General features: G+C 35.3%; 1 protein-coding gene across 1 annotated transcript in view; it reads left to right on the top strand.

Moving 5' to 3' along the window:
• The window catches only part of SOS1 (SOS Ras/Rac guanine nucleotide exchange factor 1), a 142,590-nt gene that overhangs the window by 62,929 nt on the left and 62,801 nt on the right, over nt 1-16,860 (top strand). Inside the window, exons 2-5 of the mRNA XM_035000964.1 lie at nt 484-609; nt 7,420-7,551; nt 9,411-9,575; nt 11,531-11,740. Of these exons, the coding sequence (XP_034856855.1) occupies nt 484-609; nt 7,420-7,551; nt 9,411-9,575; nt 11,531-11,740 (633 nt within the window). The remainder of the gene's footprint in view (nt 1-483; nt 610-7,419; nt 7,552-9,410; nt 9,576-11,530; nt 11,741-16,860) is intronic.

Here is a 16,860-nt window from a genome sequence, read left to right as displayed (position 1 = left end):
CAAATATTTATCACGTTTGTATTATGTGCCCTGCACAGTGCTAGGTCCTGGTGTTAATTTTGGTGAATAAAAGAAATCCCTTTTGGATTTTATCATTTAGTAGGAAAGATAGAGTGAAACAAGGACCAGAGACCTGTGAGAGGTCAATTTTGCCCAAGCAGTATATTGAGTAAATGTTCTAACTACCACTGGTTCTTGATGAAAACCATATAAACTGCATCTGTTATTCCCAGCTAGCCTTTCCCTCCCTCTCTGCATTCCCACACCTCAGGGTAACTGGTTTAAGAAAAAAATATATTGAAATTTGCAGTTAGGTATCTGAATCTCCAGGAGCATGTTAATAAGCACGTATGGTGTGTGTAGCTGGGAAAAAGGTTGAGAACTTCTGACTTCTGGGTCATAACATTTAAATCTGTACTTGCAAACCAGACCATGTTCTTGAGTACAGATCTACATTTTAATTGCTTTGCTTTTTGTTTATAGGTCCAGGGGCAAGTTCATCCGACTCTTGAGTCTAGTGATGATGCTCTTCAATATGTTGAAGAATTAATTTTGCAGTTATTAAATATGCTATGCCAAGCTCAGCCCCGAAGTGCTTCAGATGTAGAGGTATGTTAAATTTTGCTTTGTATTTACTTCCTATATATACACACACACACATATATATCTAATCTGTGTACTTACTGTAATGTCAGTGAAAGAGTTTGCTCTTCAAGTTCACAAAATATATATGTGGTATTAAAAAAATGAAAACTGTCAAATAAATAAATAAAATCTTTAAAAAAAAATAAAAAAATGAAAACTGGATTTCTTCTAACTTTGTATTAGGTATAGGATAACTCATATATGTTTTAGCTGTCCAGTTATTCCATGTTTTGCTTTTCATCTCGAATGAACTTTTGTTGACCTCCAAACACTACTTCTTGATGCAAGAATTTTATACACACACACACACACACATCTTTAAGAGTGGCATATGTTCAAGTGTTTCTTTTGTTTCATTTAAAAAAACATTTCATTTAGTGGTGCCTGGGTGGCTCAGTCCATCAAGTGTCTGACTCTTGATTTCAGCTCAGGTCTTAATCTCAAGGTCATGACTTCAAGCCCTGCTGGGCATGGAGCCTACTTAAAAAACAAAACAAACAAACAAAAAAAACCATGTCAGTTAATCTTTTGATCTTCACTTACTACATGTATTTTATCACAAACAGTGGCTGGGTAGGAGGTATATCTAAATACCCCAGGCCCTGCTTAGTTCCCCAGGGGGCAAGAGAGATTGATATATGGGCATATCCAATGAGAAATTTCTGAAAGGAGTATCAGAGAACCTAAACTGGATAGGAAAAAAAGGTGAACTGTGTTAATGGCTACTGTTTGAGTGCTTGCTAGAGTATCATGCACCATTCAAACACTTCTATGTTTTATGTTTTATTTAAAGTTTTTAATAACCCCATGAAGATGGTGCTGTTTTTTTTCCCTTACTAGAATGTAAGCTCCAGGGTTATTTTTCTTGTTCACTGCCGAATTCCTAGCACCTAGAACAATGTCTGGCACTAAGAAGGCACTCAGGAAATACATGTTGAATGAATAAATGTGGAAACTGAAGCACAGAGAGGTTAAATAAATTGCCCTTGCCCAAGGTCACAGCTAATAAGTAGTGAAGCCAAGACTCTAACCCGGAAAGTCTAAGCTTTTTGGATGTACATTCCAACTCAGCCATTCTGCCAGGAGAGGGCAAGTAAACTGGAAAAACATGCAGGGAACTAAGGTATTGGATTTCCCAATAAGGTCAGAGAACTGATAACACTAGAATACCTGAGCGAGAGAATTAAAAGAATAGATTGGGATCAGAGACAAAGTTATTGGAATTTAAGATTTCCTCAGTAACACAGTTACAAAGCAGGATGCGGCCATGTGATTGCAGCTGGGCTAGAAGCAAAGGTCCCCCACGATGAGGTATTCAAGGAATTAAGAGGCCAGGATATTGTATGTGTCCTTAATATAGATGATAAAGTCACACAAGATGATGGCAAGATTTTACATGACCCAGAAACAGCTTGGGGAGTGGAAAAGATATTAAATTTACCTTCAAGCAGGTTTTGGGACAAGGGCAGTTTTTGCTCTAGAAGTCTTCAGGGGAGATACGGATTTCAGCTGAAGCAAAGAGATATTTAAAAGCATTGAATTACCGGGGTTGTGGATGTAGAAAAGATTGCGTGCAACAGAATAGTAATTCACTTTGATTTCTTAAGTAATTCAAAGTTGGTTTCATACATTTTTATCCCATTTTTCCCATTGAGTTATAAGGTCAGCTATCTTGTATTCATGATTTCCTATAGGCACATAATTACATTGGGATTCAGAGTAGATCGTGAATAGAACTGGTTGCCTGACTCTTCTCATGAACAGTTCCAGTTCCAGTTGCTCTTTTGGATCCTAGTTAGGTTCTCCCACAGTGTTTGTGACATGCAACACTCACCCTTGTGCCTGCTGTATGAGAACAGGGTTACAGATCTCATCTTGCTTATCATTCTGACGTTAGATGACATTCCAGGAATTTGCTGGTTGGTAACATTACAAACTCAAATTCAGCTCTTTCTAGATAGCTTGTACTGTATACCTATGTTTGTGTAATTTCCTCCTTTTAACTAATGTAGAAATTAATATATAATTTTCCAATATTGAAGGAAATCTCCATGAATTCTTGAAAATCACTGAGTCTCTCAGTCTTTCCCTTGTGCAAATTTAACCAATATGTAGGTCCTCAAGACTAAATAATAAAGGAAATTTCATAGCTTCTTAGTACTCAGAAAACTGAGATACTGAAGACATATGTTTACCCTATACCCTATCTTGTTATTTTTAAGCACTTAATCTGGACCCTTAAAATAGATGTAGTCATGTGATATACCAGTGAACTGGCTTTGGGATTGGGAATGGTCGGGAAAGAAAATATGTGACAGTGACAGAATCAGACAGAATAGCAGTCAGTCATGCAGTAGGCATTGTAATTTCAGAGTACTGTTACGTACATATATATGTCTTTACAACAACCCTGTAGAATAGTTAGTATTCTCCTTATTTTATGTTAGACAACCCTCAGAATGGTAGAATAGATTTTAAAAAAAGGTGGAAACCTGGGTCTTTTACATTCAGTAGTCAAATACCCTTCTTGTGCCATTCCTGGAAGGGTATTTATACAAGACTATGGACATGCAGAGATATTTAAGTGAATATAATGGTGTCTTAAATTCTTTCATCAGAAAATAATTTTTCATTTTCTCATTCATTAGGATTCTTTATTTCTTTAATACATTTATTTAATTTCTTTAATACATTTATAGAACTTTCTTTTAAAATAATAAGGGTCATGAATTTTGTAAGGCCTTCAAATAAATTTTGAGGTAAGAGATAATTCATCAAAATTTTTTTAAAAATTTGAGGGCCATATTAAAAACTGTACTTAAAAAAGATCAATCTGGGGCGCCTGGGTGGCTCAGTCGTTAAGCGTCTGCCTTTGGCTCAGGTCATGATCCCAGGGTCCTGGGATCGAGTCCGCATCGGGCTCCCTGCTCGGCGGGAGGCCTGCTTCTCCCTCTTCCACTCCCCCTGCTTGTGTTCCTGCTCTCACTATATCTCTCTGTCAAATAAATAAATAAAATCTTTAAAAAAATAAAAATTAAAAAATTAAAAAGATCAATCTGAATTAGTGCAATATATAAATTTTTAATCTTTTAAATAATACATTTTGATTACTTTAAAGTATAAACATAATTCAAAGTAGAATAGCAATTCTTGCTTAATATTTGGCCCCAAGGGGATTTGTTTTAATGAAAAACTAAAAGTGAGTTTTAGTTGCCCTATAGTTTTAGGAAAATAAATACTTCAAAAGTGCTTGAAAACTGATGGATTATATACACATCTATAATCTTGCTTGTGTTAATTAAGAGTTTTGATAAATTGTACTACAGATAATCACAGATTGTGAACTATCGTAGTACAAATGAAAAGGATTTCGTTTTATTGATGTAGCCAAAATTCACTAATCCCTGCCACTAATATTTGAGTATCTACCATCTGTCAGGCAGTGTTTGAGATGAATAAAGAAGCATTTATACGAGTGCTCTGGGAATATAGAGGAGGGGTATGTATTTGTTTCTGTCTTTTCAAAATAATTTAGTATTTAGAAGATAGGTATAAAGTTGCTCCAGTCTGGTTTATTCTCCCTCTCTTCATTTTCTGTATTTAATCTTTTTAAAAATAGAAGCAAAAAATAATATTTTTTCCATGTCCCTGGTAAAGTGTATTTTATTTAATTTCTTTTTTTTTTTCTTTAATTTTTTAGGTCTTAACCTTTCATAATTGTACTTGTTCTTTCCCTCTTTCTCTGTGGCTTTCTTGGACTAATTAGATTTTTTTTCTATGAGCTATATTCTAAAATTTAAGAAGTTTGCTTTACTTTTCCATTCATTTTTTTTGTTAACTTCTTTTCCTTCACATCCTAAAGAATCCTTATAATTTCTAATAAGTGTTCTATTAACATTTAGATTTCCCAAGTAATTTCTATTTTCTACCTTTCTAGGATCCTCCTCCCCAAATTCTCCCACAGTATGCCTTTATTACTATTAATAGGACTTCAAAATACCTGTGGGTCTGAATATTTGCACTGAAGTACGTGTGTGGGAATTTTCACAGGTCCTAGAATATTTGTATTGGAAGTGATCTGCAAGGGTATCTATTTAGACCCTTTTATTATGTAAAGGAAAAGACAGGATTCTGCTAATAAGAGACCGCTGAATCTCAAACCTAGCTCTGTATCTCAAATTTTTCCCAAAGCCACTAGATATTAGTGAAGATGGAATTTCTCATTTCAAACACATGAAATTATTAATCTTGAAGTAGCAGAGTAATAGAATTCTAATTCATGAACCTTTCATTGATCATTCCTCCTTGGGCTTTTTATTTATTTTTTTATTTTTTTATTTTTTTAAAGATTTTATTTATTTATGTGAGACAGAATGAGAGAGAGCACATGAGAGGGGGGAGGGTCAGAGGGAGAAGCAGACTCCCCGCCGAGCAGGGAGCCCGATGTGGGACTCGATCCTGGGACTCCAGGATCATGACCTGAGCCGAAGGCAGTCATTTAACCGACTGAGCCACCCAGGCGCCCCCCTCCTTGGGCTTTTTAAAAATCTTTAAAAATACATAAAATAATCATAAAAATTTATTTTGCTCTATTAAATTTGCCACCCAAGAGGTAAAGTAATTCTTTCAACTTGGCCTTTTCACATTCGAGGCACCTTTTTTCTTCTCTCTCTCTCTTTTTTTTTTTTTTTTTTTAACCCTACCAGTCTTCCATACATTCTGACCCTGGTTATTACCTCCTACCTATATAGTTGGTAATTTGATTCCAGTAATACACTAATAAGGAAGTTTAAAATGTATCTTTCATCAATATTATTTTCCCTTTCTTGTCTTCTCTTTTATCACTCCTGATTTTCTTTCCCCTTCTTTCTCAAGACAATAGATAAACCTGGAGTTAGGTGGATAGAACTGAGACAGGAAGGGACCGCTGTTGTGTTTTCTTCCACCTCCACCCCTGTCTCCAGTTGGCCTCTGTGATTCCACCAATGACTTTTTTCTCCCCAAAGATAGATGTTCAGTATATTTAGAGTTGTCATATTGAGTTCAGCTTTTCTTCTCTTCTGCTTTTCTTTCACCCCTCTACACCAGTGCTTTTTAAGACTCTAGGTTATGACCCATTAGTGAGTCATAAAATCACTTTAGTGCTTTGCCCAACTAACATTTTTTACATGAGTAGAAAATATCAGTGCATTGCATATAATAAGGGCAGGTTCTGTTTTATGAACTTTATTCCAGTTTAGTATGTGTATGATGTTTAAGGATGTAATGTGAAATGTACTAAGAATTTATTTTTCTTACTGTGAGTTGAGGGAAAAAAAAATTAGCAACCCACAGGGCCATCCCATTATAAGGCTTGTACTATTTGGGTTCTACCCATTTAATTAACCACAGGTTAAACCCATCACTGAAAATTTTAATTAGAAGCCAGTCAAGTTAGTCCTAATCTCTTAGTTATTTTTAGATTAGCAAGTCATTTCCTGGGGAAAAGGAAAAGCATTTTTGTTTTGGTTGTTCTTTCCACCCTATCTCCCTTCCCTTTTCTCCTTTTCACCTGCCAAACTCCCCCCAATATTTTGGACCTCTGTATTGCCTGTATTATGTGAAGGTATAGTGTCCTGGCAAATAGCTTTTTAACTGGGCATTTCAAAAAGTTGGTAAACTCCATTTGTAACTACAATAATTTCTTTCAGCACACCTCTAATTCCATTAATTAGAATTGAAACAATCACTTCTTATGTTTGGCAGCTGATTTAGCCTTAAATGTAGATGAAGAGAAAATTTCTTTAACTTGAATGGGTTAAACTATTCTCACTTTATAAATTTGTTCTTAACGTGTCCTAGAATCAGCATGTTTTCCCCCCAGAGTATCACATGGCAGTCTTTCTTATTTTCCGTTTTAATAACAGCTGACAAAAGTTTTTATTTAGGCTTATAATCAGGAGTGATGTTTAATTTTATTTAGCAGTTTTTACATACTACTAGCTCTATACATGTGTTTAAATTATGTTAATAGCGACCTCTACTGGTTATAACTATAGTATCCTGAAAGTGGAATTCTAAAACTTGAGAGAATGGTTTGAAGTGAATTTCATTAGTGTATTAAAGTAGGGAAATTTAGCTTTTATATTAACATGAGTTCCTTCATTTTCAGTGGAAATTCTGATCGAGTAAGTGCTAGAAATTAAAGTGAAGTATTTTGTTAAAAATTAATGATCTATGAAGGATTCAAACTCTAATGATGAGCTACAGTGTATAAAAATTACTGTTACCAATGTAAACCCTTGATTTCCATGATGTGTAAATAGTTTTGAAGTCAGGTACTCTTGCATGATGAATGAAGTAAAGAAAAAAAATTCTTAGAGGTTTCAAGTGTAAAATGCTCCTTGAGGTTGTGATTGGTGTTGAAAGGACAAATGAAGGAGAATTGGATTTAGATATTTGCTTCTTGAGCTTAGGTCTTGTTCCTTGAGATTTTATATAAGCAATGGTTATTCTAATCATTCTTGTCATTAGCTTTATCACAGTGAAGTTGAAATTCAGAATGTGATTTTCCCCCTAGATATTACAAGGGATGTTTAGTCTCTTACTTGTCTAATTAAGATACTAATACATTGACAGCTATAGTTTTCTCTTAGCTTAAGTATGTTTGCAGTATAAATTATACCATATGTGAAAAGCCTGCCTTGGGGATTCTTTGATTTTAAAAGTAAATTGTAAGTGAAGAGCACTATTTAATATATTTGTTGCTTAGTTGTTATTTTCCTATTTTCCAAGGAACGTGTTCAAAAAAGTTTCCCTCATCCAATTGATAAGTGGGCAATAGCTGATGCCCAATCGGCTATTGAAAAGAGGAAGCGAAGAAACCCTTTATCTCTCCCAGTAGAAAAAATTCATCCTTTACTAAAGGTAAAGCTGAAATACTGCCTTCTTGCCTTTGAAAAGCAAAATAAAACCTATGATTTTCAAGCACTAAGAATATATTTTATGGGTGATAGTGAATTGAAGAGTAAAATTCTCTCATTTTAATTTTTCCAGGAATTCATGTCATGGGGAGGGATGATATAATAGCCAAGTATAAGTTGGGCAACATGATTTAAAGTAATTTCATACCAACAAAAATATGCAAATTGAAAGGACTAAGAAAAGTTATAATTGTGAATTTTGTTCCATCACAGGTGTTACTAGAACCTCAAAGAGAATTTATAAAACTCCTTTCTTGTTGGTTAGACCTAAGTGTCCCTATAAATCCTTCAAATCATTAGATGTGTAGGGACCTCTGTGAGTCTGCCACAGGGCTATGTGTAATCTTTGAACAAAAACTTTCTAAAGGTTACCGAAACTACCCAGTCCTACTTCTCATTTAAATCGGTCAGCTGAATCTCTCCAGAACTAGTAGAAAAAAATAATTGCTGAAAACTCTAATAATGCTATTTCTATTTATTTAATAAAACAAACAAACTCATCAAAAATACAGGTACTATAGTAATTAAAACCTTAATAATACTTTTGATATCAATAATTTTCTATGTACTGTAATACAAGCAAAATACTAATGCTTGCATACATTATCTCTAAGTTTTATTACTCCACAAAGTTACTATTCTCATCCCCAGTTTGTAGAAGAGGTGCCTGAGGCAGAAAGTGATTAAGTGACTTTTAGTCCATGTTCACAGGGCTCAAAGTGATAGTGTTAGAGAACTTAGATCTATTTGATCTTGTCCAAGATTTAAGATTAACACTTGGATGATGTTTAAGACAGTCCAAAGGTTATGTTTTGTACTTTGGTTTTGGAATAGAAATATCTGCCTATATCTTACTGGTCTGAGGAAGTAAGTGCAAGTTATAGAAAATTACTAAACTATTAGTAATTGCATACTTCTTTATAATTCTCTTTTCATGATTCTTACTAGCCGTATATTGAATTATATTTTAAGAGAATTAACAAATTGAGGTATGTGCATGCTGTATTAATAATGATCCTAAACTTTGAATTTTATGATCTAATTATGGATATCATTTCAATTTATTAATATATTCTTATCACTATAACCATTTAATAGTTTTACATGTCTTTAAAGGTAAATACCACCTGTCCCCAACTTAAGTAAATTTCTTATTTCAAAGTTTTTTTTTTTAATCCGATTGTTTAGAAAATAGAATTTGTTTTCCTGTAGGCCCCACAAAATCCCATACTTCCTTTGAAGTCTAATAATACTATTTAACATGCTCTTAATAACCACTGTTGTTCAGTAGAACATAGCATGACTCTTTTTTCCCCATAGAAACAGTTATAGATACCAGGAATGTGCCATTAGGGCTTTGGGATCCCAGGTTCCTTTGGAAAGAAGAATAGAGTAAAATAAGGCTAGTAGATATTCCCAGATACCAATAATACATTAACTTTTGTTCTGCATAAAGAAAAAACGTCTTTTGTTATAGTTAATTCCAGGTATCCTGAATTAGGTAAAGTGAACATTTCTCCCCTCACCCAAGCTGGGGCTTCCCTTCCTAGGTTAAGGATGATCTATTTAGTAATCTGTACTACTTAAGTATTTTACATGATCATGGGTAATTTTGCCTTACCTTTGCTTTGCTTACATTTCCAGATAGCAATGTGTGTATTATTCCACTTACAATTAAATGTTGTTGATAGTCACAGGCCTCAGTAAAAGTTAAGCTAAATTGTGTATGCTTTTTTATTTTTAATCAGTGTGTGAAATTTGTAGTAACTTATTTTTAAACATGTTTTTCTTTTAATTTTTCAGGAGGTCCTAGGTTATAAAATTGACCACCAGGTTTCTGTTTACATAGTAGCTGTATTAGAATACATTTCTGCAGACATTTTAAAGCTGGTGGGGAATTATGTACGAAATATACGGCATTATGAAATTACAAAACAAGATATTAAAGTGGCAATGTGTGCTGATAAGGTAGGATACTGATCTTCTCTATGTTTTGTTCTTAAATTTTTATTCCTGATTTATTGGATGCTAACATACTATTCAGACAATAAAATTATATATTTCCAGTAACCTAATAGCAAGTACTCAAGATAACATTTTATGGAAATAGAATATTATATATATATAGTACTAAACTGTCTAAACATGTCATGCAGTTTTCCTTTTATGTGTTCCTGCAAGTGGGTTTAATACTAGTAATAATCTCTTGATTGTAAAATTCTTTAAATTATTTCGGTTGGGACACTTAGAAGATTATGGATTTTTTTTTTTTTTAAGATTTTATTTATTTATTTGACAGAGAGAGAGACAGCGAGAGAGGGAACACAAGCAGGGGGAGCAGGAGAGGGAGAATCAGGCTTCCGCGGAGCAGGGAGCCTGATGCGGGGCTCGATCCCAGGACCCCGGGATCATGACTTGAGCCGAAGGCAGACGCTTAACGACTGAGCCACCCAGGCGCCCCAAGATCATGGATTTTTAAAACAAATTTTGAAAATGTAAAAATACTAAACTCTTGAGAGTTTTATTTCAATACTTAACTATCTGTAGCTACTACTTGTATGGTTTTATTATAATGATATTAAGAGCAAACATTTATCGAAAGTTAAGCATATATGAAATTTATCTCATTTGGTCTTTATGGTACCCCCAAGGTAGATGCTCTTATAAAAGGGAAACTGAAGTTCAGAGAGATAAAGAAATTGGTCCAGAATTTTCTGAGAAGTTTCAAAGCCTAGACTCTTAGATCTGGGTCTAAAGCTTTTAGTTATTGCACTAGATTGCCTTGATATTCTCATTTTCTAAAAATGACTTTGTAGAAAAGAAACTATTTTTTGATGAAGCATTTCAATCCTTTTTTTTTCTCACTATACTCTTACTGGTTTGTAATATTCTTTCTGATTACTAAGTCCACTTAATTATGTTCTAGTGTTTATTTGTTCTTTCAGAATGTGAACATACAGAGTAAAAATCACCTGATCTGAGGAAGGATTTCAAATGTATTGATATTTTTAAATGAAGAAGTATTTGGTTTTTAAAATAGTTTTTTTGATACTTTTAAATAAATCAGATAAGTAAAATATTTTTGAGTACATACTGTGAGCTCACCACAGGGAGGAGATGCAAAAGAAGTATAAAACAAGGCTCCAGGGGCACCTGGGTGGCTCAGTCCATTAAGCATCTGCCTTCCGCTCTGATCGTGATCCTGGGGTCCTGGAATTGAGCTGTCCAGCTCCCTGATTAGCAGGAAGCCTCCTCCCTTTTCCTCTGCCCCACCACCTGCTCGTGCTCTCTCTTTCTCAAATAAATAAGTAAAATCTTAAAAAAGAAAAAAGTCTCCAGATGAAGGGAAACTTATATTTGTGAAACAAGCAGAAAGTAATCTAAGATAAAATATTATTTCACTGTGTTATAGGTATAGTGATGTAGAAATTTACAGAAGTGGAAAGATGAGGTTTTAGCAAGAGTAATAATATAGTAGACTTCTTTGAATAGTAGACTTCTTTAATAATAATGACTGGTTTTGATCAGTCTCCCACAAATGTAATCAAGGGGGCCAATTAGCAGACTGTGAATTATTCAGATACAGGGTGGTGAGGCCTTGGAATGAGGTGAGGTGGTAATGGCAAGGTGTGAAGCAGGAAACTTAAGTCAGAGAGAAATCCAACATAGAATTTGGGAACAAACTTGAAGTAATAGGTTAACAAGAGAGACAGATGCTGGTATTGGTAGAGGACTTGGAGGAGGCAGTTGGATATTAGATGGAGAATTCTGTTTTAGAGAAGATACACAGGGGGCAGTGGCGAGAAGAGATTATTGTGTATCTGCTTTTTATCACTTAAGAACTGTATTCAAAGAGCAACTTAGGGTGTGTAACTTCGACTGTAATTCATATTTTATTGTACTTGTTTTATATCTCTGTCTAGGTATTAATGGACATGTTTCATCAAGATGTAGAAGATATAAATATATTATCTTTAACTGATGAAGAGCCTTCCACCTCAGGAGAGCAAACTTATTATGATTTGGTAAAAGCATTTATGGCAGAAATTCGACAGTACATAAGGGAACTAAATTTAATTATAAAAGTTTTTAGAGAGCCCTTTGTCTCCAACTCAAAATTGTTTTCAGCTAATGTAAGTATTGTTGTGTATACATGTATCATTGCATGTGTTGTTAATTTTACATGACCACTCAAATTTGAGTTTGTGTAGTTCATGATTGCTAATTTGTCAAATTTTTTTTTAAGTTATGGGATTTAATGCATAGTGACTGCGATCTCAGATTTGCTACAACAGGTTCAATAAATTCAACATCAAAAATTAAAAGACAGGGGCCCTGGGTGGCTCAGCCGTTAAGTGGCTGCCTTTGGCTCAGGTCATGATGCCAGCAGCATGGGATCGAGCCCTGAGCCCCTCATCGGGCTTCCTGCTCTGCAGGAGACCTGCTTCTCCCTCTCATACTCCCCTTGCTTGTGTTCCCTCTCTCGCTGTCTCTTTCTCTGTCAAATAAATAAATAAAATCTTTAAAAAAAAATGAAAAGATAAAATCTAAACTAGACTGAACTATAAGTGCAAATGAACTTAAAGAATCTTCTGTGTACTCCAAGGAATAAAGCCTCTTACAAGGTGGAAGATTTTTTTGTTTAATTTGACTCACTTGAGTCGTTCAGCTAACACTTCATCAGTGCTGCCTGTATATGTTGTTAGGCATCAGATAGTACTTGGCAACAGGGATTCAAAGATGAATACAACAGTTCCTTCCCTCAAATTGAGTCTAGTCAAGATTGAAATGTAAACGTAATATTAAATGGCAATATAGTGTGGTAATTACCATAATAGAAGTGTGACAGGGCGCCTGGGTGGCTCAGATGGTTAAGCGTCTGCCTTTGGCTCAGGTCATGATCCCAGGGTCCTGGGATCGAGTCCCACATCGGGCTCCCTGCTCCTTGGGAGCCTGCTTCTCCCTCTGCCTCTCTCTCTCTCTGTCTCTCGTGAATAAATAAATAAAATCTTTAAAAAAAAAAAAAAAAGGAAGTGTGACAATAATATTTTGAGGAGCAAAAAGAGAGAGCCAGTAACGTTGAAAATTAGAGAAGGAATCACTGATCTTACAATAGTAATCAAACCAACCTGATTGAATCCTGGGGAAATGCTGAGTGGTGAGAACAATTGAGATTGTCTAAGAGAATTACATCTAGGAATTCCTAGAAGTCTAGCCATGGATGACTGATGGAAAAGTAGTGCTTACTACAGAAGCTGAGACTGAGGCTCAAGGTATGGCAATGAATGACCATTAGAAGTTACAGGAGTAGTTTATGAGTAGCACAAATCTTTAAATAGAGTAAAAAAACATTGAATTGTTCATTTTAAATGGATGAATTGCATTCTATGTGAATTTTACCTCAATAAAGTTGCTTTTAGGGACGCCTGGGTGGCTCAGTCGGTTAAAGGGCTGCCTTTGGCCCAGGTCATGATCCCAGGGTCCTGGAATCGAGTCCCACATTGGGCTCCTTGCTCAGCTGGGAACCTGCTTCTCCTTCTCTCTCCTGCTGCTTGTGCCCTCTCTGTCAAATAAATAAAATCTTAAAAATAAATAAATAAATAAAATTGCTTTTAAAAATAAAGGAGCAAAGGGGCACGTGGCTGTCTCAATTGGTGGAGAGTGTGACTCTTGATCTTGGAGTTGTGAGTTCAAGCCTCAAGAGATTACTTAAAAATAAAAATTTTAAAAATGAAGATGCTGGGGTGGCTCAGTTGGTTAAGCGTCTGCCTTAGGCTCAGGTCATGATCCCAGGGTCCTGGGATCAAGCCCCACATCGGGCTCCTGGCTCAGCAGGGAGCTTGCTTCTCTCTCTGCATGCTGCTCCCCCTGCTTGTGCTCGCTCTCTCTCGACAAATAAATAAATAATTTTTTTTAATTAATAAAAATAAAGGAGTAAAGAATAGGTAAAGATCTCTTAAGACACAGAAATCAAGAACCATAAAATAAAAAATTAATGAATTGGACTTCAATAAAATGAAAAATTTTTGCTCTTCTAAAGACACTGTCATACAAATAAAAAGGTAAGCCACAGATTGGTAGAACGTATTTGCAATACATATATCTAACAAAGGACTTGAATCCAGAGTATATAAGGAACTTTTACAATTCAATAATTGGAATGACAGCCTGATATTTTTAAGTGGGTAAAAAATTAACACACTTTATGAAAGAAGCTATATGCTCAACATCAGTAGCCTATGGAAATGCAAATTAAGACCACAATGAAATACTACTACAAACTCATTAGCTAGAAAGGCTGTAATTAAAAAGACTGGCAATACCAAATGCTGAAAAGAATGTGGAGCAATTGCTTATGGGAATGTAATCTAGTACAAATACTTAGGAAAAGAGTTTGGGTGTTTTGTGTAACATTAAAAATAAACTAGCCGTACTACCGGCAATTCCACTGCTAGGTTTTTACCCAGAAGAAATGAAAACATGTCCATACGGGGCGCCTAGGTGGTTCAGTCCTTAAGTGTCTGCCTTCCGCTCAGGTCATGATCCCAGAGTCCTGGGATGAGCCCCAGGACTCCTGCTCTGCGGGAAGCCTGCTTCTTCCTCTCCCACTCCCCCTGCTTGTGTTCCCTCTCTCGCTGTCTCTCTCTGTCAATAAACAAAATCTTTAAAAAAAAAAAGAAAGAAAGAAAACATATCCACACAAAACTTGTTCATGAGTGTTCATAGCAGCTTTATTTGTAATGGCCCCAAACTGGAAACAACCCAAATATCCATCAACAGGTAAATGGATATACAAATTGTGGTATGTCCATACAATGGAATACTACTCAGAATTAAAAGGAATGAAATAGTTGTAAAAGCAACAGTATGGATGCATCTCAAAGCCATTAGCTAAGAAACTAGACAAATAAGATGATCTATGATTCCATTTTTTTAATATTCTAGAATTCTAATCTGTAGTGACAGAAAGCAGATCACTGGTTTCCTGGGGGCAATAGTGGTGATTAATGGGGATGAGGCATAAGGAAATTTTTAAGGTAATAAGACTGTTTTATATCTTGACTATGGTGATGGTTACAAGAGTGAATAACTACATAAAATCTCATCCAAAAGTACATCAAAAAAGGTTTATCTTATTGGATATGAATCCTGCTTCAAAGTTGATTTGACCAAAAAAAAAAAAAAAAAGTCACTACTAAAAATAATCAAATCAGAAAAATAGTAACTGAATAATTATAAATTAATTCTTGTTTTTCAATTACCTAGACATTTTTCTAAAAGTTAAAATTGACAATATTCAGTTTTGTGAGGGTTTGGTCAAACTGTGACTCCCATATACTACTTGTGGGAGGGTAAATCGGTGGACTCTTTTTTTTTTTTTAAAGATTTTATTTACTTATTTGACAGAGAGAGACACAGCAAGAGAGGGAACACAAGCAGGGGGAGTGGGAGAGGGAGAAGTAGGCTTCCCTCAGAGCAGGGAGCCCGATGCAGGGCTCGATCCCAGAACCCTGGGATCATGACCTGAGCGGAAGGCAGATGTTTAACAACTGAGCCACCCGGGCGCCCCCCAGTGGACTCTTTTTAAGAAGATACCCATTGACATTTTAAATATGTAACCCCATGGTAGAAGTCTATCCAGGAGGGGCACCTGGGTGGCTCAGTTGGTTAAGCGACTGCCTTCAGCTCAGGTCATGATCCTGGAGTCCCGGGATCGAGTCCCATATCGGGCTCCCTGCTCAGCAGGGGGTCTGCTTCTCCCTCTGATCCTCTTCCCTCTCGTGCTGTCTCTCATTCTCTCTCAAATAAATAAATAAAATCTTAAAAAAAAAAAAAAAGTCTATCCAGGAGTCTAACCTACAGAAAATCTTACAGAAGTCAGTAGGTGTTGTATTGAGCATTCTTGTATGCATGTGTATTTGTAATAAAAATGAGATGATAGACAAATAGAATGAAGAAATGAAGTAAAAGGGGACTACATACGGACTCATGGATTTTTTTGTCACTACTGGTAGAACAAGAACAAGAGCTTGGCATGCCAGGAGAAGGCCCAGATAAGAGAAGAGCTGAGGCAATTAGGAAGCACGCATAAGCACTTAGGCTACATATCAAAGTAGGGTGCTTATTGTGAAGGAAAGCACTGTATGACTGAATTGCTAACTGAACTAGCCATTGTCTTCATGAAACACTACCTAAAAGAATGACTGACAACCTGTGGTTCTTCAGACTTGTGTATTTGGCAGACATTTCTCAAAAACAAATGAAATACCTGTCACTTCAAGGAAAGTGACAGTATTTGTTGATAGTGTTAAAAATTGAACTTTCAAATGAAAACAATTTTGGAAAATTTTTATCCACTCACACTATCTGTGGTGATACTAATGGATTTGGTCTTCTAAAATTCTGTAGTGAAATGTGTTAAATGAGTTAACATTTGGAAGATTTGTGGAATTCAGTGGACTACTACTTTCCAAGTGACCAAATCCATAATGCTACAAAAACACACATGGGTAAAGGATCCATTCAGAGTTTAATATAGACTAGATGGATTTTAATGTAGAAATACAAAAATAATACGGTTTCAGATTCCACATTGCAACTAACATTTGAGAAACTACCATTTGTTGAGTTTTGGTGTAATATCATAAAAGGCCATTCACTCCATTTATATGAAATGTCCAGAATAGGCAAATCCATGGAGATAGAAAGTAGATTAGTGGTTGCCAGCCCCTGGGCAGAAAAGAAGAATGGAGAATGCTGCTAATGGACGTAGACCTTCTCTCTGGGGTGATGAAGATATTCTGGAATTTGATAGTGGCGATAAATTAACAGCTCTGAATATGTGAAAAACATTGAATAGTGCACTTTAAAAGGGTGAATTTTATGGTATGTGACTTATATCTCAAAAAACTGTACTAAAAAAAAGATCTGTAATATTAAAATATTCCTCCCTTTTCCAACTATCTGTGTAAAGCTGGATTTTCTTCACTTTAATCAAAAACAATGTATCACAACAGATTAAATGCAGCTACCTTCTTTTAAGCTAGATGGTAGAGAGTTGCACAAATGTAAAACAATGCCATTCTTCTCTGAATTTTTTTGGTTTTAAAAGTAGTTTTCATAAAAGTACTATATATTATTTTGAGAACCACTGACCTAAAGAAATGTATTTGCAAATTGTACACCTTTGCAAAAAGAATTCTTGAATTGTCTTTTACTTGCATTTGTAAGTTAAAATTTCTCAGTGTATTTG

Source organism: Mirounga leonina, unplaced genomic scaffold, assembly GCF_011800145.1.
Source record: "Mirounga leonina isolate KUSES-001 unplaced genomic scaffold, KU_Mleo_1.0 Mir_125, whole genome shotgun sequence".
Lineage (NCBI taxonomy): Eukaryota > Metazoa > Chordata > Mammalia > Carnivora > Phocidae > Mirounga > Mirounga leonina.
The sequence above is the reverse complement of the archived record's forward strand: the minus strand, read 5'-3'. Positions and strand labels throughout refer to the sequence as shown.